We start from the raw sequence: 23,981 nt of genomic DNA, 5'->3' as shown, positions 1-23,981 counted from the left end.
AGAAGGGAGAGGGTTGACATGTTGTGGGGTTGTTAACCAATGTCCTAAAACAATATGTGTACTACTGTTTCATGAGAAACTATTTGTCTGTAAGCCTTCACCTGAAGTACAATTAATTAAAAAAAAAAAAGTTCAGACTGCATTTCTATCACTGGCCAAAGAGTAAGAAAATGGAAAAGATGCCATAATATGAAATGAGCTAAGCGTAAAGGAAAGAGCTCTTCAAATGTAACAGTCATATATTTTACCACTGAGCCAGGATCCTTTTCTCTTTTCCTTTTTTTTGTCAAGGAAGGAAGAAGAGAAAAGAAAAAGGAGGGGTTTGGGCAGTATGCACACATATTCTCTCTCTACTGTATAGTTAAGCACATTTAAATATGAAGAACTAGGTAGAAAGTGAAGATTCTGTGTCCTCTACAATTCTCCCACTGCTTGGGGCACTACTACGTGTTTATAATCTTTTCTCACAGATGTTACATTTTATGAAATATGACTCATTAGGGTGGTACTAGTATATTTAGACGGGAAGAAATCCCTGAGGGCTGGATGATTACCCAATTCTGCATCACTGAAAACCTGAAATATTTGAATAGAATATTTCCTGGAAAAAATAGACAATAAGATTTTGCTACACTTCAATGAATCAGAAAGATTCATGATTTCAAATTTTTTTTTTTTCCCGGGAGGAATGAGGGAGGGACAATATTCTTGTTTGGAGAGGTTTTGTTTTCATTTACAGAATGTTTTTAATTTGTATCTACCTTTTGTTTTGGGCCTTGGTTCATATTTTTGTAACAGTGTGCAAAAAACATTTACTAGAGGACATTTTTTGAATGTCCACTCTGTGCAAAGCACTGGATTTGGTGCTACTTGGAGGCATGGAGAATAGTAAAACAAGTAGAATACATTGTCCTGCCATCTTTGAGATTCTCAGCTAGTTAGAAAAGCCTAAGGACAGAATCATAAGAGTTTAGAACTAGAAATCATTTGCATTTTCCAGATGAGTCACCTGAGGTCCTCAGTGGGGAGGTGACTCATCCAGAGTCACGCAGCTAGTGATATTCAGAGCTAAGACTTAGAACCACCTCTCCTGACTTCTAGTGCTCTTTCAACACACTAGACTACCTATTACTGAAGGACTTAAATGGGGTCATAGCAGGGCTGGGACCAGGACGAGGCGATTGAGGCAAAATTTAAGGAGGCACCAAAAAGCTCAGTAATCAAAATTAAAGCAAAAAATCCTAAATGTCCATCAACAGATAAATGGATAAACAAAATGTGGTACATACATACAATGGAATATTATTCCGCCATAAAGAGAATTGAAATCCTGATGTACACTACGACATGGATGAAAATTGAAAACATTATGCTGTGTGAAATAAGTCAGTTTAAAAAAAAAAATACTGTACAATCCCACTTATACAAAATATCTAGAATAGGCAAGTGTGTTTGGAGACCAAAGTTTGTTAGTTGTTACCAGGGGTGGGCAAGGAAGAGGGAGAAAAGGGGATTTATTGCTTAGGAGACACTGAATTTTTGTTAAGTGTAATGAAAAGACTTGGTAACAGATAGTGGTGATGGTTGAACAACATGATGAACATAATCAATGTCACTGAATTGTACATGTAAAAAATATTGAAATGGCAAATGTTTTGATACATATGTATTTATAATAAAAAATTAAAGCAAAAAATGATAAACAAAATATCAAAATTTTAAATGAAGACAGGATCCAACTCTGCATTTACATGACCCTACTTCATTTGCTTTACCCTAATCTCTGCCCTGTATCATGCAATCTGAACTTTTGGGTGGATTAAAGGAGAAAACCAATATGGAAAATATTCCCTTAGGTGGGGTAATTTTAAGGGAATTCCTGAATGTATACAGTGAGATGCCCAGATGGGCAGCTCAAAACCCAACTGAAATGGACAATATAACTTTATCCACAGTAGTGTATTGAGATAAAATAGCTCCCAGTTATTTTAATAAGGAACTGAGACTGAAGAGCATAGGGGAAAACTAGAGATGTGGCAGTGAGTCATGTCATCCTCTAGGGGGAACTGCTAGGTGAACCACGTTCCCTTCAAGGGATCTACTAGGGTAGAGGACAAAATGGAGTCCTCTGAGCCCCACAGTGGAATTTCTTTGGAGGGATTTGATCAAAGCAAGTAAGTGGGTTAAAAGTTTTCTTACTTGTTTTACTGTTCTTTTCATCCACGTCCCATGCATGAAGTGTTAAGCCAGGACCTGGATATACACCCTTTGAAAGTACCCTTGCCCTTAGAAGGCCAAGAGGAAATCACATTGGGGGTCTGGGAAACGAGAGGCTCTTGAGTAAATGCAGTTTTTGAGGCTCACATGTGGTCCAATTCACCAAGAGAGACCAAAAGGGGATTAGAGACTTAACCCACCATGGAGCAGTAAAGAATATGCATTTGCTTGAGTGTCCTCTCATCACTTATTTCATGGAAACCAGCTGCCATGGGCTGGATGGGAGTTGGTTTAGGTTTCTGGTCTGGCAATTTGGTTCTCCACTTTTCCACATCTTACAGTGACTTTAAGAGCAGACTCAGAAACAGCCCCAGGAATAGGATAGATTCTGGGCAAATGTGAGCCCATGGCATAAAAGTAGTCCCTAGTACTAATACGTAGTCATGACAGGAGCTCAAAGTTAAAAATGTTCTCATGAGGTAGCTCCACTGGGTCCGGAGGTCGGAAGTGGGGAGTGGTGAGGAAGAATCTAAAAAAGAACCAAATTAGCTTTCTTGTCTCTGTAACATTCTGAGCTGCCTCCTATCCAGCCTCCTCATTTGCAGGGAAGAGAGGTTTACTCTTTGTTTTGCTTTGTTTTTTAATCAACCACAGGTGCAAGTCTGGTAAAGGAAAGCAGTATTATTCTCTGAATTCAGTGTCCTTTAAATACTCTTGTAAAAAAATTCTTGCACCCCAGGACCTAGCAGTAAAGAACACAAGCATTTACAAATTTGGATCCAAATCCTAACCGTACCACTTTGCCAGCAGAATGTTTTTGCAAGCTCTTTAATTTTCCTGGTCTTCAGTTTCCCAAACTGTAAAAGGAGTAAATGCTCAAAAAATGATATCTATTATCATATATTCTTGACCTCAAAGGATGATGTTCAAGGCCCCCTTAGCTCATGCATCAATGCCTTCTACAGTATCCCTATCCAACAGCCATCCAGACTGTGCCCAAACCCTCTTAGTGACCACCCAAAGCAATGCATTTTGTTTGGTATGTTGGTTGGTTGCCTTTTAACTCTCTCCATTTTAAACAACTAATTTGTTCTTGCTTCTACTAAGCCAAAACTTTCCAGGCTATAATGTCAATGTTTTGCCCTAGCTCCAAAATAAGAACCACACGATAAATGTATTACTTTTTCCTCATATCTTTAAGAATATAAAGACAGCTATCAAACTCCTTAAGTTTTACTTTCTCACTGGTTCCTTCAACCATTCCAACAAAGACATAATTTCAAGTCCCCTTACTCTTCTGCCTCTTTTCTTTTTGCACTATTTCCATTTTCCAGTGGTTTTCTCCAAGTCTGCTTTGCAGAACTCAATAAGCTACTTCTAGTACAGATTGACCATGACAAAGTGGAGTGCTGTGGTTGCCAGTTTAGTTATGATTAACCATAAAATAATTAAGAGTGTTCATCATGAATGTCTCTAAACAACAATAATTATTCTGGCACCCAAATTGTTTGATTATCATCAATGAGTAAGTCTTTCAATATGGGATATATTTTATCTTTAGTTATTACATTTCATTTTACATTTTATCCCAATCTCACTTCTATCTCCTCTTTGGGGAAAAAAAGGCAAAAATATTTTCGAGCATTATCTTGTATGAATGGGAAGAAGCTCTAGAATTCCTGTCCTTCCGTCCCTCTACTTTTTTGTTGCTGTGTTGAAAAAGTATTACTGTTACTACCAAAATGAGTTTCCTTTCTATCCCCTTCATCAAATTCACTTATTACCTCTCTGGATAGTTTTGTTTTATAAAATGTCTACAACCTCAATATATTCTGCAAGTTCCCTGACTATTGTTCCTTCCTTTTCAGGAAAATAGCCTTCTCTTTCTTTAAGAGAGAAAATATGTTGGTATAAATTAAAATAAAAAATAAGGGCTGCCAGCCCAGTTTCCACCCTAAACTGAGGATTCCCCTTGGATTTCTATAAATGTCATTGACAATATGTGATTGAGAATCCAAACATCTCTTGTTGTTGTTGTTAGGTGCTGTCGAGTCGGTTTGACTCATAGAGACCCTATGTACTGCAGAATGAAACACTGCCCGGTCCTGCGCCATCCTCACAATCTTTGTTATGCTTGAGCCCATTGTTGCAGCCACTGCGTCAATCCATCTTGTTGAGGGTCTTCCTCTATTTCGCTGACCCTCTACTTTACCAAGCATGATGTCCTTCTCCAGGGGCTGATCCCTCCTGGCAATATGTCCAAAGTATGTAAGATGTAGTCTCACCATCCTTGCTTCTTGCTTCTAAGGATGACCGTACTTCTTCCAAGACAGATTTGTTTGCTCTTTAGGCAGTCCATGGTATATCCAATATTCTTCGCCAACACCACAATTCAAAGATGTCAATTCTTCTTTGGTCTTCCTTATTCATTGTCCAGCTTTCGCATGCATATGATGCAATTGAAAATACCATGGCTTGGGTCGGGCACACCTTAGTCTTCAAGGTGACATCTTTGCTTTTCAACACTTTAAAGAGGTCTTTTGCAGCAGATTTGCCCAATGCAATGCATCTTTTGATTTCCTGACAGCTGTTTCCATGAGTGTTGATTGTGGATCCAAGTAAAATGAAATCCTTGACAATTTCAGTCTTTTCTCTGCTTATCATGATGTTGCTTATTGGTCCTGTTGTGAGGATTTTTGTTTTCTTTATGTTGAGGTGTAATCCATACTGAAGCTGTGGTCTTTGATCTTCATCAGTAAGTGCTTCAAGTCCTCTTCACTTCTGGCAAGCAAGGTTGTGTCATCTGCATAACGCAGGTTGTTAATGAGCCTTCCTCCAATCCTGATGCCCCATTCTTCTTCATATAGTCCAGCTTCTCAGATTATTTGCTCAGCATACAGATTGAATAGGTATAGTGAAAGGATACAACCCTGACACACACCTTTCCTGACTTTAAACCACACAGTATCCCCTTGTTCTATCTGAACAACTTCCTCTGGTAGTGCCAAGTAATGATGAAATAGAAAGCAGAGGTACATTATGCTAACAGCAAAATTTCCACTGTGTGCCCCTGACTTTTCTGAAGCGTATCGTTGTCTGCAGAAATTTCAGGTCACAGTTAAATATTTTAGACTCAGACAAATATAACCATGTTCGGCCATTTTTACTGTTTAAACCATGGGTGGTATCTATTTATGAAAAGTTTTATAATCTGTTAGGTACCCTGCTGTGACTGTTGCTTCCAAAATTAGTTCTTCACTAGATATAACATTGCCCAGAAGACACTAAAAAAGATTTAACCTTTAGCTTGGACTGCTAATATGGATGAACATATGCACAACATAAATTGGACAATTCCGATCTCCAGTCATATGCTCTACAAAGATAAAGTTTCAGAAGTCCTATGCCACCAGTCCTGGAGCCCTGGTGGTGCCGTGGTTAAGAGCTCAGCTGCTAACCAAGACATCAGCAGTTCAAATACACCAGCTGTTCCTTGGAAACCCCGTGGGGCAGTTCTACTCTGTCCTATAGGGTTGCTATGAGTTAGAACCAAATTAAGGGCACCTAATAATAACAACATGCCATCACAGTTACCAAATTCAGTGCCCACATTCTTCCTGATAAAAAATTACTTGTAAATAAATTAAAGATTTAAATAAGTGGAGAAATTCCCATTTTTATGGATCAGAAGACTTAATATTGTTAAGATGGAAACATTCCCAAACTGATCTATAGATTAAATGCAATCCCTATCAGAATACCAGCTGGCTTCTTTGTAGAAATTGACAAGCAGATTCTAAAAGTCATTTGAAATTTCAAGAGACTCAGAATACCTAAAACAATCCTGAGAATGAAGAACAAAGTAGGGGGACTTACACGTCTCGATTTCAAAACTTACTACAAAGCAGCAGCAATCAAGACAGTGTGGTACTCGCACAAGGAGAGATACAGAGATCAATAGAATAGAATTGAGAGTATAGAAATAAACCTGTAGTCAACTAATCTTGACAAGGGTGCCAATACCATTCAATGGGAGAAAGAATATTCTTTTTAACAAATGGTGCTGGGACAACTGTAAAAGAATGAAAGTGAACTCTTATCTTACATCATGTGCAAAAATTAACTCAAAATGGATTAATTACCTAAATGTGAGAGCTAAAACTGTAAAACTTCTGGAAGAAAACAGGAGTAAATCTTCATGAGCTTGGATTTGGCAAAGAATTCTTAGATAGGACACCAAATGCATGAGCAACAAAAGAAAAAATAATAATAAAATAGACTTCGTCAAAATTAAAAGCTTTTGTGCTTCAATGAATACCATAAAGAAAGTGAAAAGACAAACCACAGAATGGGAGAAAATATTTGCAAATCATATATCTGAAAAGTGACTTGTATCTAGAATATACAAAGAAATCTTACAACTCAACAATAAAAAGACAAATAACCCAATTTTAAAATGGGCAAAGGATCTGAATAGACATTTCTCCAAAGAAGATACACAAAGGACCAATAAGCACATGAAAAGATGTCCGACATCATTAGCCATGAGGGAAATGCAAATTAAAACCACAGTGAGATACCACTTAATGCCCACTAGGATGGCTAGAATCAAAACGTCAGACAACAACAAGGGTTAGAGAAGATGTGGAGAGATTGGAACCCTCATACACTGCTGGTAGAATGTAAAATGGCACAGCAGCTTTGGAAAACAGTCTGGCATTTTCTCAAACAATTAAATATAGAATTATCATATGACCCAGAAATTCCATTCCTAGGTATATACCCAAGAGAAATGAAAACATACGTCCAAACAGAAACTTACACATCAATGTTTATAGCAGCATTATTCATAATAGACAAAATGTGGAAAGAAGCCAAATGTCCATCAGTGGACGAATGGATAAACAAAATATGGTAAATCCATATAATGAATAGTATTTGGCCATAAAAAGAAATGAAGTACTGATATATGCCACAACATGGATGACCCTTGAAAACATTATGTCTGTCACAAAAGACGACGTATTATATGATTCCATTCATATCCAAAGTCCAGAATAAGTAAATCTATAGAGACAGAAAGTATATTAGTGGTTGCCTAGGGCTGGACGTGAAGGGTTGAGGGAACAGGCAGGTGATAGCTAAAAGGTATGGGGCTTCTTTTTGAGGTGATAAAAATGTTCTAAAATTGATTGTGGTGATGGTTGCAGATATCTGTGAATATACTGAACACCACTGAGTTGTACACTTTAAAAGGGTGAATTGTGTGGTATGTGAATTATATCTCAATAAAACATTTGTTTTTAAGTTATTTGAATATGTTAAAACAAAGTCACCGTGGAGTTGACTCTGACTCATGGCAACCCTATCTGAGTTAGAGTAGAACCGTGCTCTACAGGGTTTTCAATGGCTGATTTTTCGAAAGTGGACTCAAACTTTCAACTTTTTGGTTAGCAGCCAATTGCATTAACCGTTTGCACCACCCAAGTAATTAATTTGTATACCTAAAACCAAAAACCAAACCCACTACCGTCGAGTCCAACTCGTAGTGACCCTATAGGACAGAGTAAAACTGCCTCATTAGGTTTCCAAGGCTGTAATCTTTACAGAAGCAGACTGCCACATCTTTCTCCCACTGGGCAGCTGGTGGATTCGAACTGCCACTTTTGTTTAGCAGCCGAACGCTTTAACCACTGCACCACCAGAGCTAGAAACTCCTTTTCAAGGAAATACTGACTTGAAGATTTCTCTCTGCTATGACCAAGGCTTTGAAACATTACATCATGAGGGTGGTGATTCTTTCCCAGACACCAGATAAAATTTGGAGAGAAGTGTGATAAAGACCCAGGCTATGTCCCTTAATCAAACGTGAATAAATAACCTCTTTGAAAGAGAAAGATTAGGGAAATATGATGCTATACAGTATTCTATTTTCTAACTACTCTTAGACAACTACGGAGATAAACCTGGCATTTTGGGGCTAGACACTGGGGTGCCATCTTACTAGCTAAACACCTCAACTCAAATGCCTCCCAAGGCCAGGCAAATAACAATGTGTGAACTCCATACAGATTCATATATTTTTAAAAATATGAAGCCCACAAAACAAAACATGTTTTTCAATCTCTACTTAAAATATTCTCACCCTTCTCTTGAAGTAACTCAAATTAATCCCACTCTCTTTCTACTTTCCCTTCCCCCCTACTCCATGATCTACTGCTTTTAGCCCAACACTGATCATAATCAAAGCTACATTTACTGGGCATGATTTATGTATCAGACACTGAGATAATCACTTTTTGAGGATTTTCTCATGTGATCACAGCAACCCTATGAGTTAGGTATTATTACTATTTCCATTTTACAAGCGAGGAAACTGAGGTTTCAAGGAAGCAGGTGATTTGTCCAAGATCACATAGCCAGGAAGAGGTAGGACTGGAATTTGAAGGCAGGCAGTCTAATTCCAGAGCCCAATGACCACTATGCTATATTGTCTGATATTTAAATTATACCTATGTGTTAATTATCCTAAGGTTTTGTGAAGAATTTAAGCCTAAAAGTTTCTCTCTGACCCAAGAGTAATCACTCACTCTGTTTACTCCCAGCAACCAACAGAGCCTTACGGATTGTACAAGTTGGCACACTAATTTCTGGATGGAGCATTAAAACAACCAGTATGTAAGTAGGCATTGACTTTCCAAATATGTGCTGCATCCTCTTTCTCAAACTGTCCAAATGGAGCATGGGGATTAGACATGCAGATCAGTCTACAAATGCCTTTTATGAAAAAAGCTTGATCCTAACATAGTGATCATAGGTATCATTTCAGCTCCATTTGATTAGATTGTGTGTTTTATTCTGTCTGAACAGAGGAAAATCTTTCTCATTCTCTCTCCCAACCAACTGTCTTTGAAACTGAATAAAATATTTGTATGCCCTGGTGGTACAGTGGTTAAGAGCTCGGCTGCTAACCAAAAAGGTTGGCAGTTCGAATCCACCAGCCACTCCTTGGAAACCCTATGGGGCAGTTCTACTCTGTCCTATAGGGTCGCTATGAGTTGGAATTGACTCCACAGCAAACAATGACAATGCCTAAAATTAGCCAGCTTTTCTGTCCAAGGTAGATTTTTCACTGCCAACTCAATAAAGAAGTTACTATGAAGATTATACTCAGTTCAGCTGATCTCCCCGATTCTATTAATTTCCTAGATGAGTGTCTCTCAAATACATCTCCTTCATCTCCATCCTAACTCTCACTGTCTTTTTTAAGAACCTTCCATCTTTGACTGTGACTGTGGCAGTAGTTTCCTAACTAATCACCTTGCTTCCTTATTTATCCCTTTCCAACCCATCTCCCAGACTGCTACCGGGTGATCTTTACAAAAATAAAGATTTGGTCACGTCACTCCCTGCTACAAACTTTTTTACTTGCTCCCACCTGGCAGTGGAATAAAATCCAAACCCTTAAGCATAATATTCAAAAGTCTTCATCGTTCCACCGTTCCCTTTCCTATTGTCTTTTCTCCAGTCAAACCAAAATACTTCCATACTTCCTAATAAGCAAAGGAATATTGTCATTTATCTCAATGCTGGTATTAAATAAATGATATGGGAATTACAGGCAGGCAAGATGCTTTTTCTATTAAAGGATAGGGCTATTCCCATATTTGGAGTGGGAGGGTGCCATATGGCAATCACTGTTCCTACTGAAGCTACCGTCTCCCAACCCAGCAGGGGCTGTCAGTATCACTTCTCAAACTTCAGTTTCAATTTAAACCTCCCTTTGCTCCCCTTCAGTGAATAAACAGGAAATCTTTATAAAACATTGCTGTACCTCAACACCTTCCAAGCAGAAACCATTCATCCAAAGGGCAGCAAAATATTCTACTAGTGCCAAACATCTTGAATACATTCTGGGGTGGGGTATACAGTTTATGTTTGAAAGCTAGTGGAAAAAAACTGAGCTATGGCCCTAATTAACCACACACACACATACACACGCACTAGGTCAATCTCTCTTCCCTAGGAAGTCAGCCCTTGAAAAATAGTATGCTGACCATATATGTTTGCTGGGTCACAGATCTGTTTTCCCTAGAGAGTTTCTCTCTCATGTTCACTGCTTCTTTCTACTCATTCCTGTCATCCAATCAAAGGCAAAATACATGTTCTTCCAGGGGGTCTCACAGGAACACATTCCACTCTTAAGTTCTTTTAAGCAGGATGTGTGGGGAAAGGCCCTCAGTGCTGCAAATCATTAAGTGCTTGGCTACTAACAAAAAGGTCAGCGGTTTGGATTCACTCAGAGGTGCTTCAGCAGAAAACCCTGGGATCTACTTCCAAAAGATCACAGACATTGAAAACTCCATGGAGCATAGTTCTACCCTGAAACACATGGGGCTACCATGAGTTGGAATTGACTAGAGGGTAACTGGTTTGGTTTGGTTTTTATTGGGAAACTCTACACAGGCAATCTACATAGACAAAGGTCAGGAACATCAAATCCTTCCCTCTGTTCAATGTAGGTTGCAGCCTATGCTTTCTTAAGATTCTATAAGGTACACATTTTTGCAATGGTCCATGAAAACCTATCTAACTCTACATTACGGAAATAAATGAAACCTCTCTTCATTCACCAAATGCTCTGCCAGAAGAAGAAATCTTTGTGTTTTTGTCAAGGTAGATGAACAAAGCATTTGCCTCTATAGCCAAGCTTTATTTAAAGCTACATTTTAAAAGTTTAATGGTACATATGTCTACCAGATGTCTTTCTTCCAAATCATCTGGATTTTATAATCTGTCAGTACACTTTCTGCCAGAACTCTTGCAATGAAATTTACTTCTTCAGAAAGGAGTTTCAGCTTTAACATCTATAAACATCTAAATAGATCAGAAACCAGTTTGTTTAAAATAATAAGCAGTCCTATTCTCTAGAACTAGATATTTGTCAGTTTAGTATCTGGGCAAATGTAACCCAGTAATATAACTTGGGTCTTCACAGCAGTTGAATGCCTACAGTAAATATGCCTCTTCACATTCTTTGGGAACAAAACCACTAACCTCATGGATAGTTCCCTGGATTTTACTCCACACCAAGCATTTTTCACACATTTCTAACAGACTTGGGTGGACCTACATGTATTCATTTCCACACTGCAATCTTGGAAGTTACTTAAGTGGCTTCTCAAAGATTTTATGATCATGTAGATCTTTATTAGTCTTTATTTCAGTCGTAATTATTTATTTGCCTTTCCACAGCACATATGGTTTAAGATAAATGCAGTAGCTATTTTCTCTTTTCAGTCAAAGTCAAGAGCCTCATCCTGGCATCATTACTGTGCTCTTCAAAGCACTTCCAAAGTGAGAAAACCATATGGATATCTCAATGAAAAGTCACTGCCAGCCAAGACTGACTTAATCCTGCCTGTTTAATAGATGACATTATTTCCTTTAAATCTGGGTTTAAAAACCTAATATTGCCTGCTCTTCATCTTTGTTTCTGGTTACTGACCAACAAGGCTTCTTTTCACTGCCCAGAATCCTTCCAGTTCCACCTCTGAGTCTTTATTCACATCTTTCCATCACCTCTCAAAAAATGTGTGTGTGTGTGTCCATGTGTCTGTGTGTGTGTGTCCACATAAGACAGATTTTGCCATATTTTCTTTCCATATCTTTTTTTTCCCCTTTCTCTTCCATCTCATTAAGAATAAGCAAATATAATACTGCATGATTCATGATACAGCATAATACCAATTTTTAAAAGGTTAAAAAGATAAATCTCTATAGGCCCTTAAATTTAATGGCAGAAATGCACAGGATAGTAAGCTTTCCTTGCAGGCCACATTTTTGCTTTGAGATTGCAGATAATGCTTAAAGCTTGCATTATTACACACCTCATTTGTTTTCTCTGTCAACATGTGTACAGTTTTTATTTGTTCAATAATTTTATTTCTTACCATGTGTAAGGCACAGTGTTAGCAAACACAAGAGCCTACAGCATCTTGGCAAGAATCATAAATGAGTGATTTGGGACTGGTGGGGACTATGGCAAACAGGAGAGTGCATATCTTGTCTAAAGATTAACACAAATAGGAAATGCAGGCTCATTATTAACAGATAATGTAAATTATCAAGAGAAGCTGAAAATTAGAATGTTGTTATAAAATCTCCCAATGTTTAAGTATTTGTATCTATGTCAAACATTTTGGAATTCTTTTTCAGCCAAATGAAACATTACAGGCCAACAATTTGCAACCTCTATAAATCACAACTGGTTAGTAATGGGATGGACCAGACCAGACCAAGCCAGCAGTCCAAGATGAGAGTACTCACTGGAAAAGGGCAGATCTAGCAGCAGGAGATAGGAGAAAGGAGTTCAGACAGAGCTCGTTGTGTAGATTAGGGTTTTTTTAACCTTGGCACCATTGACATTTTGGGCTGGGTAATTTTTCGTTGTAAGGGGCTGCCCTGTACATTGTAGGATACTTAGTATCTCTGACCTCTGCCCACTAGATGCCAGTACCACCCTCTCTCCCAGTTGTGACAACTAACAATGTCTCCAAACATTGCCAATGTTCCCTGAGAGGCAAAATTGCCCTCGGTTGAGAATCAGTCAACTGAAGACTACGGTGGTAAGAAAGGATGGGAATTGGTGTCAGGGTGATGTCCCATGTGATAGTAGGTGAGTGGTCTGACCAAGGTGGGAGCACAGAAGCATGGAGACTGGGAGAGAGCAAGTGAGCAGAGTCATGAAGATGTGGTAACAGAGGTGAGGGGCCTCCAGGGAACTGAAAAGAACCAGAGGCATGGAAATCTAAGACTGGAATCCAGGAACAAGAACTAGGAACAAGGCAATAACCCAGTTACCCCAATCACAGAATGAAGTAGAAGTAGGACCATGGATGAGGATGACTGCCAAGTTATACTTTGAACTAGGAACATGGTTGACTTCAAGTTTGAGGAAGAAAACAGGTTACAGGTGGGAGATGAAAGACCCAAGCTGTGGGGATTAGAGCAATGGTGAGCTGGGGACATAAAGTTCTTCTAAGCAGGGATGGGAGAAAGCAGAATGAGGTTCATTTATTAGAATCTTACTCACCATTCCCTCTCAAGGACCAGGAGTTTTGTCACAGCTGCAGAGAATAGTTCTGATCCTGGGTCTGATAGTTTGTAACTCTAATAAAAAATAAAAACAAACCCATTGCCGTCGAGTCGATTCTGACTCATGGCAAAACCACTTGCACTACCCAGGCTCCTTGTAACTTTGATAGAAACCCCATAAAGGCAGAGATGTGTCCATGGTATTCCCTCCTGGGGTTACTTGTAGACACGTCTCAACTCATTAGCTAGTTTCCTTTGTTATCTGAGGAGAAGGTTGAAGCCAGGATCTCTGGAGAGACTTCTGAGTGGCATTAAATCTTGTGATTGCCTCTGTGGGAACAAGCAGAAAGTCATTCACTGTTCTGAAAAGGCCGACTCAGAGTTTCTATTTCCATTTTAATGCAAAATTTCCTCTTTTGCCGTTGAATAGTTCAAGACTTTTAAGAGTCTGCCTGCCCCAGGGGTCTCAAATTGGCAGCTGTGCTGGTGTGGCCCACAGCTGTTTTGTTTTAAAACAATATTTTAAAAGTTGGAAATTTTTCACGTTAAAAATATAGACACCCAGCTACCCTTCAAAAACTGGAAGCTCTGGCAACACTAAACCCTCATTTTCTACATGGAAGCAATTGGCTAGAGCTGGGTAGCTGTTGTCTGCTGACGACAAATCTAGTGCTATCCGTTCACCCAAATACCATTGTCTCCCCAACCTGGACTGCTTCACTCATTAAAGTTCCTACTCCTGTGGGCATTTATGTTCTGAAAAAAAGGGCAAAGGAAATATAACCTCTGACCATAAAGAGTATAGGTCTAATGACATCACAACTCAAGGTCTGTCCATTTTCTTAGAAAGCATGAGTCTTACCAGCAACACCTCTTCAATCCCACCAGGGTCCATATATATATATATATTTAGAAAGAGAGATTTATCTCAAGGAAATCGCTCATGTAGTTGTAGATGCTGACAAGTTCCAAGTCCATGGGTCAGGCTGGAGGCTTCTCATGACCATATAACTGTAGGGGCTGATGAACCCAAGACTGGCAGGTCAGACTGCAGGCCACTCGCTCGTAGGCTGTGGAGGCTGATGAGTCCTGAGATCAGCAGGCAGTACGGCAGGCCGCTGGCTAAAGTCCCAAGAACCAGAGATCAGATGATGATAAGCCAGATGCAGGATCCAGAGCAAGTGAGCAAACTTTGCCAGAACATCCATATATATATTAGATGCAGGCCACACCTCTGAGGAAACTCCCCTTACAACTGATTGGCCAGTCACTTCAGATCACATCACAGAGGATGTCATGAATTGAATTGTGTTCCCAAAAGATATGTGTATCAATTTGGCTAGGCCATGATTCCCAGTATTATGTGATTCCACCATTTTGTCATCTGATATGATTTTCCTATGTGTAGTAAATCCTCTGTGATTTACTACATCTGTCTCTATGATGTTAATGAGATGGGATTGGTGGCAGTTACGTTAATGAGGCATGACTCAGTCTACAAGATTAGATTGTGTCTAATCTCTTCGAGATATAAAAGAGAGAAGCAAGCAGAGAGGCATGGGAGACCTCATACCACAAAGAAAGCAGCCTTGGGAGCAGACTGTGTCCTTTGGCCCTGAGGTTCCTGCGCTGAGAAGCTCCTAGACCAGGGGAAGATTGATGACAAGGATCTTCCTCCAGAGCTAACAGAGAAGAGAAGCATTCCCCAGGAGCTGATGCCCTGAATTTGGACTTGTAGCCTACTAAACTAGGAGAGAATAAACTTCTGTTTGTTGAAGCCATCCACTTGTGGTATTTCTATTATAGCAGCACTAGATACCCAAGACAGAGGATGACTACATCATTATATAACTGCCAAATTACATCATTACATAACTGCCAAACCACTGAGAATCATGGCCCAGCTATGTTGGCACACAACCGTAACCATCACAGCCAGCTTCTTCCCCTTTGTGTCCTCCCTAAGGAAAGCTTCCTTCTCCCCTTTTGAGTAAGCTTCCAGAAGCCATGACCATTGATAGCAGTAGCTCCTACCTCAGTCTTCTTATAATATCTTATCACAGGAAGTGAGCACTGTCAGGGCTCTGCCATAGTACTTAAAGACAGGCCCTAGACATGCTAGTTAGGAAACAGGTTCAGCTACTTTAACAAAAGCCCCAAAGGACTTTGGGGGAAATACTTTCTTAATAATTCAGAAGGAGCTGGACCAGAGCAAGCAGGGAAGCACTGCTCCATGAAGTCATCAGGGGCCCAAGTTTCTTCTGTCATGTGAAAACACTATGTTTTCCTCACTCATGTGGTCCAAGATGGATCATGACTGCTTCCATATTCTAGCCAATGAGAAGAGTGGAAAAGAGATAGTGGAGGGTCTAGACTCCGACCCAGAAGGCCCCAAAGTCTGGGGGTCATTTTTTCTCACACACTACATCTAGTACACCGAGAAAACTTAGGAAACTGTTGGTTCTGGCTTCAAAATATACCTAGAATCCAATCACTTCTAATCACCTCCACTGCTACCACCCTGGCCCAAGCCATGCTCATCTCTGGCTGGAATTATTGCAATAGTTTCCTAACTGGCCTCCCTGCTTCTATAACCCCTCCACCCCACCCCTGCAACACTCTATTCTCAACGTAGTAAAGGGAGGGATCCTTGTATAATATAAATCTAATTACCTTTTCCCTCTGCTCAAAAATCCTTCAGTGGCCTCCCATTTCCCTTAGAGTAAAAGCCAACGTACTTCAATGACCTACTAGGGTCCACATGATCTGACCTCCCACATCCTTATTGAACGTCTCACCTTTTACTCTTCCCCTTTCTATTTCAGACATACTGGCATCCTTTATGTTTCTCAAACATATCAGACACACTCCTGCCCCAGGGCCTTTGCACTGGCTCTTCCCTCTGCCTGCAATGGTCTTGCCTGAAATAGCCACATGACTAACTCCCTTACCTCCTTCAAGCCTTTGCAGTTGTCATGTTCTTAATGACTCCTTCGCTGACACCTTATTGAAAGTTGTAACCACCTCCCAATTCCCCTTACCCTGCTCTATTTTTTCAATTTTCTGTAGTACTTACATCCTTTTAATGCACTATGTATTTATTTTTTGTTTTTTGTTGTTGTTTATCGCCTCCTGCTAGAATATAAGATCCACAAGGGAAGAAATCTTTGTCTATCTTATTTAGTAAAGAATCCCAATCAGCTAAAATAGTGCCTGACAAATACAGGCACTTAATATTTGCTGAATGAAAGGGTTATCAGGCAGGAATGGTGGTTGCCAGCTCTAGGTTGGTCCCTAGATACTTGATTAGGTCTTACTGAGATTTAAAAACTTAATTAGATATGGAGACACCTGTAAACTATAAGGTAATATACAAACAAGGTATAATAATTAGACAAGAATGTTCCCTCAAGGGTTATATTTATCTGCTCAAGGACTTGGTAGGATAGTTGCTGAATTCTGCTTTACTTCTCTCTCTTCACCCATCCCTACCCCTCACCTTCACCACCACACTTACGAACATCTGTTCTAAGTCATAGGGGAATTCCTAGCTTATATTTGCCATTAAGTATTTAGCTGGGCACCATTCAGCTCCTCTTGAAGATCCTTCTCAAAGCTCCTCTGAACTTGTCCTTGCATCTAATCCACTCTTCTGGTTTCTGGAAGACCAGAAACCTCTCAGGTACAGGGCTTCCTATCTGATGGGATTCTGTTCAGATAGATCGTTCATCCTCAAGGTTGTCCTCCACCCCAGAGAATATGAAGGAGTGGTGGATGGTGTCCTTCAGCAGGCCCTGTGATCATACTGGCCCAGCAGTTTCAGTCATGGAAGCGGGGAGATCTCTGACTTTTGGTGAGGATAGTGATTTTATACAATTAGGCTCCTTTTAGAGATGTTTTGTGCTTGGGTAATAAGATTCCTTCATATCATTGCTTCGGGTTTTGCGAAGTGATTCAGACAACCACCTGGGCCATTTTGGCTTCAGAATTGCTAATAGCCTAAAAAAGCAGGTCATACTACTCTGACCGGGTTCACAACAGAGGGTCCTGGACAGAGTTGGAGAAGGATGTAGAACAAAATTCTAACACACAAACAAAGACCAGATTTACTGGCCTGACAGAGACTGGAGAAACCCCGAGATTATGGCCCCCGGACACCCTTTTAGCTCAGTGATGAAATCACTCCTAAGGTTCACCGTTCAGCCGGGGATTGGACAGCCCCATAAAACAAAATGGAACTAATGAGGCACAGCAGTCCAGGGACAAGGACTAGAAGGCAGGAGGGGACAGGAAAGCTGGTGATAGGGAACCCAAGTTTGAGAAAGGACAGTGTTGCCATGTCATGGGGTTGTTAACCATTGTCATCGGACAATATGTGTTCTAACTGTTTAATGAGAAACTATTTGTTCCGTAAACCTTAATCTAAAGAAAGAAAAGAATTATCTATGTGAGATCAGATTGACAACAGCAACTCAAAAGTTTTGATGGGAAGCCTAGGGGACAGTGAGTTGAAGATAACGGTGATGGAATAATTTGGAAAAGGATAGTGAGAATAGTAGCACAACTGGAAGAATGTAATCGATGTCACTGAATTGTACACGTAGAAATTTTTGAAATGGTATATCTTTGGCTATATATATTTTCACCAAAAAAAAAAAAAGTTCCCCAAGATCGAGAAGGGAGAGTGTTGACATGTCATGGGGTTGTTAACCAATGTCATAAAATAATATGTGTACTGACTGTTTAATGAGAAACTATTTGTTCTGTAAACCTTCATCTAAAGTACAATGAAAATAAATTAAAAAAATAAAAAGTGGGTCATAGGCACCAAGAAGGTGAGGGTATCCTAGTATGCAGGCAGAAAACCAAGACAAGGAGTTTAAGACTAGGCTGGAAAGAATTTTACACTGGGGAGGGTCAGCCACCAGGAGTGAAGAGGGCAGGATAAGGTCCCAGGGCTGAAAGAATAGGACAGCAACAGAGAAACCAGTTCTTACTGGAGTAGGACATGCCAAAGAAAGGACCTGGTGTCAAGGAACAAGGCACGATCCCAGGGGTAGAACTATGAGGTCAAGGTCAGAGAGATGCTGGTAGCAACATTGACTTAGAGGTAAACTCACAAGCCCTCACGTGAGGCTTTTAAAATTACATTTGGTTCTGGATGGATTAGTAGCAGAGCCAGTTATTTATTAAACACATGTTAAACACCTATGATAAGTTAAGAATTGTACTAGGACATTATGCTCAGTGAAATAAGTCAATTACAAAAGGACAAATATTGTATGTCGTCACTTATATAAAAAGACAAGAAAAGGCAAATGTACAGAGAACAAAGTTTATTAGTGGTTACCAGGGGCAGGAGAGTGGGAAGAGGGTGTTAAAGGTGATGAAAAAATTGCATTGATTAAGGGTAGGGTCGCACAGCCAATTAATGTAATTGTTGTCAATAAGTTGTATACCTGTAAAAAGTTGAACTGACAGAAGTTGTGTGATAGATATATACACAACAACAACAACAACAACAAAAAGTAGCTACTGAGGCTGCTTATGTACAATCAAAAACCTCACGGGATTTGGTTCCTTGGTTTGGAGGTTTAGGGTTGTGGTTTCATGGGACATCCCAGTTCATTGGCCTAATAACATGTTTAGTGCTTCTATTCTACCTCCTAGTTCGTTGTGTAGTGCCTGGGGTCTTAAAAGCTTGCAAGCAGCCATCCAAGGCATGACAATTGAAGCAACAGAGGGAAGAGAGTCAGGAATAGGAAGACGATATGGAATGTGTGGCTAATTGCCTCCATGAACAACTGCCTCCTTTGCCATGCAAGCAGAAGAACTAGATGGTGCCTGGCTACCATTACTAAACATTTTGATCAAAGATTCTATAGAAGAATCCTGATCAAAGGGGGGAAAATGCAGAACAGAATTTCAAATTCTCATGGACTCCAGACTTTCTGGAGCCAAGAGGGCTGGCTGAATCCCTGAAACTATTGACCTGAGATAATCTTTAAAACTTAAGCCAAAACTATCCCCTGAAGTCTTCTTAAAACCAAATGATAGTTTTGCTTAACTAGAAAAATGGATGCCTTCAGCATTATGCTCTTTTAAGAACTATCTATGTGGGATCAAAGTGATAGCAGCAACTCCAAAGATTAGATAGGAACCTTAGGGGGCAGTGAGTTTATGTTAATGGGGGAGGAACAACTCAGGAAAGGAGGGTGAGAATAGTTGCAGAACTCCAAGAATGTAATCAATATCACCGAATTGTACATGTAGAAATGGTTGATTTGACATGTGTTTTGTTGTATATATCTCAACAATGACAACAACAAAAAAAAGAATTGTACTAGGCACTGGGGGTACAGAAATAACAGTCATTGTTCTCAAGGAGTTCACAGTCTGGTAGTGGAGAAATTGGAGACAAAAAAAGAAAAAGCAATAACAATATACTGTTTTATACCAGAAACCAAAACCAAACCCATTGCCGGTGACTCAATTCCAACTCAAAGTGACTCTGTAGGACAGAGTAGAACTGCCCCATAGTGTTTCCAGGGAGTGGTTGGTGAATTCGAACTGCCGGCCGTTTGGTTAGCAGCCAGGCCCTTAACCACTGTGCCAGGAGGGAAATGTCGTAGTGGTTAAGAGCTCACATTCTGGGTCCAACAGATCTGAGTTTGCATCCTGACTCTTCATTAATAGGTAGTGTGTTCTTGATAAAGTCACTTAGCTTTTTTGAATTTCAATACCCTTTCTTGTAAAATGGGAATAGTGATAGTACTTACCTACTTTATAAGATTGTTGTGAGGACCAAATTAGATCATATATTCCTGGCACATGGCAAATTACCAATAATATTGGCTGTAATTTATTATTATTATTGTCTCAGGGTAGGTGATGCCAGAAACTATCCTCAAGAAAAGGTGGCATTTCAGCTGAATGCTGAAGAACAAAAAGAAATCGGCTGAGTCTGGGGTTGGGAGGAAGCTAATAAATCGCTTTTGTTTTTAATATATGCCCTGCCAGATTCCTCAGTGATTTCAGGTAGGATGATGAATTCAGTGTTAGTTGAGTCTGAGATGCCTGTGAGCATCTATGGCCCAACTATTATCCCAAATTTTACATCTTTGCCCTATTGATTACCCCATTAAAGGAATACAACTATTTATCTTTTTTCTACCTGGTTTTGAATACTACCTGTCTTAGTCATCTAGTCCTGCTATAACAGAAATACCACAAGTAGATGGTTTTAGCAAAGAGAAATTTATTCTCTCACAGTCTAGTAGGCTACAAATCCAAATTCAGGGCATCGCTCCAGGAGAAACCTTTCTCTGTCGGCTCTGAAGAAAGGTCGTTGTCATCAATCTTGCCCGGTACTAGGAGCTTCTCCGTGCAGGAACCCTGGGTCCAAAGGACACACTCTGCTCCTGGTGCTGCTTTCTTGGTGGTATGAGGTCCCCAACTCTCTGCTTGCTTCTCTTTCCTTTTTCCTCTTGTAAGATAAAAGGTGGTGCAGGCCACACCCCAAGGAAACTCCCTTTACATTGGATCAGGGATGTGACCTTACTTAGTAAGGGTGTTACAGTCCCACCCTAATCCTCTTTAACCACAGGCAGAGATTATGATTTATAACACATAGGAAAATCACAAAATGGAGGACAGCCACACAATAGTGGGAGTCATGGCCTAACCAAGTTGACATATATTTTTGTGGGACACAATTCAATCCATGACACTACCTATAGCAATAACTAATACAACACAAAATTGATGAAGCCAAATTTCACCCAGTAAAATTTGTTTTCATTGAAAAACTGACATTCAAGCCTTCTTAACCCAGGAAAACTGTTCTTGGTAGGGGGAAAAAAAGGCTTCAAAAGATAGCTTTTTGATGAAAAGTCATCCGTGTTGATATAAGTCTGATTTACATGTTTTTATTCATAAACATAGAATCAAAACATCCTGAGGTGCAAGATAGTTGGTCAAATCTCCAGTGATTGCCTGTGACATCCAAGTAGATGGGTCCAGGAAGCAGTTGGGACTGTATGTCTAGAGCTCAAGAAGTTAGGGCTAGAAATACAGATTTTGAAGTCATCACTATGTAAGTATTAATCATCACCAGATTACATGCCCCTCAAGCACAGAAACTGTTTTCTTTTGCATCATCCATGAAAGAGTAATATACAGCATGAGCCTAATTCTTGTTAAATGTTAGATTCTTTCTAGTCAGCCCTACAAGCATTATGAACAGAGGAAGTGTACCTGTAAAGTTAGTCATTTTAATTTAGCAATTACTGAACACTTATCCAAAATGAGCTCTCACAGTTTTAAAAATGATCATCAGAGTGAAACAGAGGTCCAGCAAGACTTGGACATCTATAGTGTAATCATAAGTCCTACCAAGAAATATACTATTTCCAGTTCATAAGATCAAATCCTCATGTTCCTTATCACTCACTGAACTTATATTCTTTTTTTTTTTTTTATTTCTTCTTTCTTTTTAAAATCTGCTTCTATAGATCTCCTCATTCTCCACATAACAAGACCATGGAAGATCTAGAGGAAATATTATTTGAAGAATTTGAGAACTATTCTTACACCATGGAATATTACCTTACAGAGTCAGAGTTGGAGGAGAAAGACCACCTGGGAGTTATTCACTGGGTCTCTGTGGGGTTATACTGTTTAGCGTTTGTTCTGGGAGTTCCAGGAAATGCCATTGTCATTTGGTTTACGGGGTTCAAGTGGAAGAAGACAGTTGCCACTCTCTGGTTCCTCAATCTGGCCATTGCAGATTTCATCTTTGTTCTCTTTCTGCCCCTCTACATCTCCTACGTGGCCATGAATTTCCATTGGCCCTTTGGCATCTGGTTGTGCAAGGCCAATTCATTCATTGCTCAGTTGAACATGTTTGCCAGTGTTTTCTTCCTGACAGTGATCAGCCTAGACCACTATTTCCACTTGGTCCATCCTGTCTTGTCTCACCGACACCGAACCCTGAAGAACTCCCTGATTGTTATCATATTAGTCTGGCTTTTGGCTTCTCTGATTGGGGGTCCAGCGCTATACTTCCGGGACACCGTGGAGTTTAATAACCACACTGCTTGCTATAACAATTTCCATGAGAATGATCCTGACCTCAGATTGATGAGGCACCATGCTCTGACTTGGGTGAAATTTATTGTTGGGTACCTCTTCCCTTTGATAACAATGAGCATTTGCTACTCATGCCTCATCTTCCAGGTGAAGAAACGAAGCATCCTGATCTCCAGTAAGCATTTCTGGACAGTCCTGGCTGTGGTCATAGCCTTTTTGATTTGCTGGACTCCTTATCACCTGTTCAGCATTTGGGAGCTCACGATTCACCACAACAGCTACTTCTCCCAGATGCTGCAGGCTGGAATCCCCCTCTCCACTGGTTTGGCATTCCTCAATAGTTGTTTGAATCCCATTCTTTATGTCCTAATTAGCAAGAAGTTCCAGGCTCGTTTTCGTGCCTCAGTTGCTGAGATACTAAAGTATACACTGTGGGAAGTCAGCTGTTCTGGCACGGTGAGTGAACAGCTCAGGAACACTGAATCCAAAAACTTGTGTCTTATAGAAACAGCCCAATGAGTTATTATTTTATGACAAATCAGGACAAGGCTTTTGTGTGGGTCCCATTACAGATGCTTTCAGATTAGATTTTGTTCCAAGATTCCAAGATGCCCTTTTGTTGTTGTTGTTCAGTTTATTGGCATCACATTTTTGGGTAGACATAAAACTTAGGAAGGCTCTTCATACTTGTTTTTTCTGCAGCTTAAATTATCTGTGTCATATTGCTAATTATGACCATAGTGGATTAATCACCACTGTTGAAACAGGATCAGTTATTAATTTTTTAATCTTAATAACTTTTTAAAAGCCATAAAATTTAATATTAAAGCTATGATTAACTAATTTCAAAAATGTTAAAATATGTTTGTTTAAGATTATTTTAATTTTGCACAAGTAACCTATTAGACATATTCTTAAAATGTCACATGTGTATTTCATTTCTTATTTTATGTAATCTATGTACATACATTTATGAATTAAAGTTACAATTGGTTATATTATTTTAAAACATCTTTTCCAGTTATCTATGTATAATAAACTGCCCCACAACCTGGTGGCTTAAAATAAAAATTTATTATTGTATCTTACAGTTCTGAGGGTCAGGAATTCAAATAAGGTACAGAGGGGGGGTTCATCTCTCTTCTTCTGTCTGGAGCCTCAACTGAACTGAGATAATTCACATGGTTTAGGATTGGAATAGCTGGTGGCTGGCTGAGCAGCTCTCTTTCCTTGTCTTCCACTCCTTTCCCTTTTCCTCCCCACCCCTCCTCTTCTCTCTGCTCTATTCTTTTGCTTTCCACAACACTTTTTTCATCATGGCACCTCAAAGTAGTCAGATTTCCTATTTGGCAGCTCAGAGCAACAGGAGGCCAATGTGAAAATTTCTAGTCCTCCTAAAGGCTCAGCCTGATGTTAGCATGGCATCACTTTCATTGAGCTCTACTGGTCAAAGTAGTCACAGGCCAAGAGGAGGGGAAATTAACTCTACCTCTTGATAGGAAAAGTGTCAAAAATCTGACTATCTGTAATCCCCCACAATATGATTACAAATATAAATGTTTTTGGAAAATTCTGAG

At 39.7% G+C, this 23,981-nt stretch overlaps 1 protein-coding gene across 1 annotated transcript in view; it reads left to right on the top strand.

Annotated features, from left to right (window-relative positions):
- Positions 1-22,923, top strand: part of CMKLR2 (chemerin chemokine-like receptor 2) — a 67,048-nt gene extending 44,125 nt beyond the window's left edge. The window contains exon 2 of the mRNA XM_004378269.3: positions 21,828-22,923. Coding sequence (XP_004378326.1) covers positions 21,856-22,923 — 1,068 coding nt within the window. The 5' untranslated portion in view covers positions 21,828-21,855. The remainder of the gene's footprint in view (positions 1-21,827) is intronic.
- The last annotated feature ends 1,058 nt before the right edge of the window (positions 22,924-23,981 follow it).

Source organism: Trichechus manatus, unplaced genomic scaffold (assembly GCF_000243295.1).
Source record: "Trichechus manatus latirostris isolate Lorelei unplaced genomic scaffold, TriManLat1.0 scaffold00056, whole genome shotgun sequence".
Classification (NCBI taxonomy): Eukaryota; Metazoa; Chordata; class Mammalia; order Sirenia; family Trichechidae; genus Trichechus; species Trichechus manatus.
The sequence above is the reverse complement of the archived record's forward strand: the minus strand, read 5'-3'. Positions and strand labels throughout refer to the sequence as shown.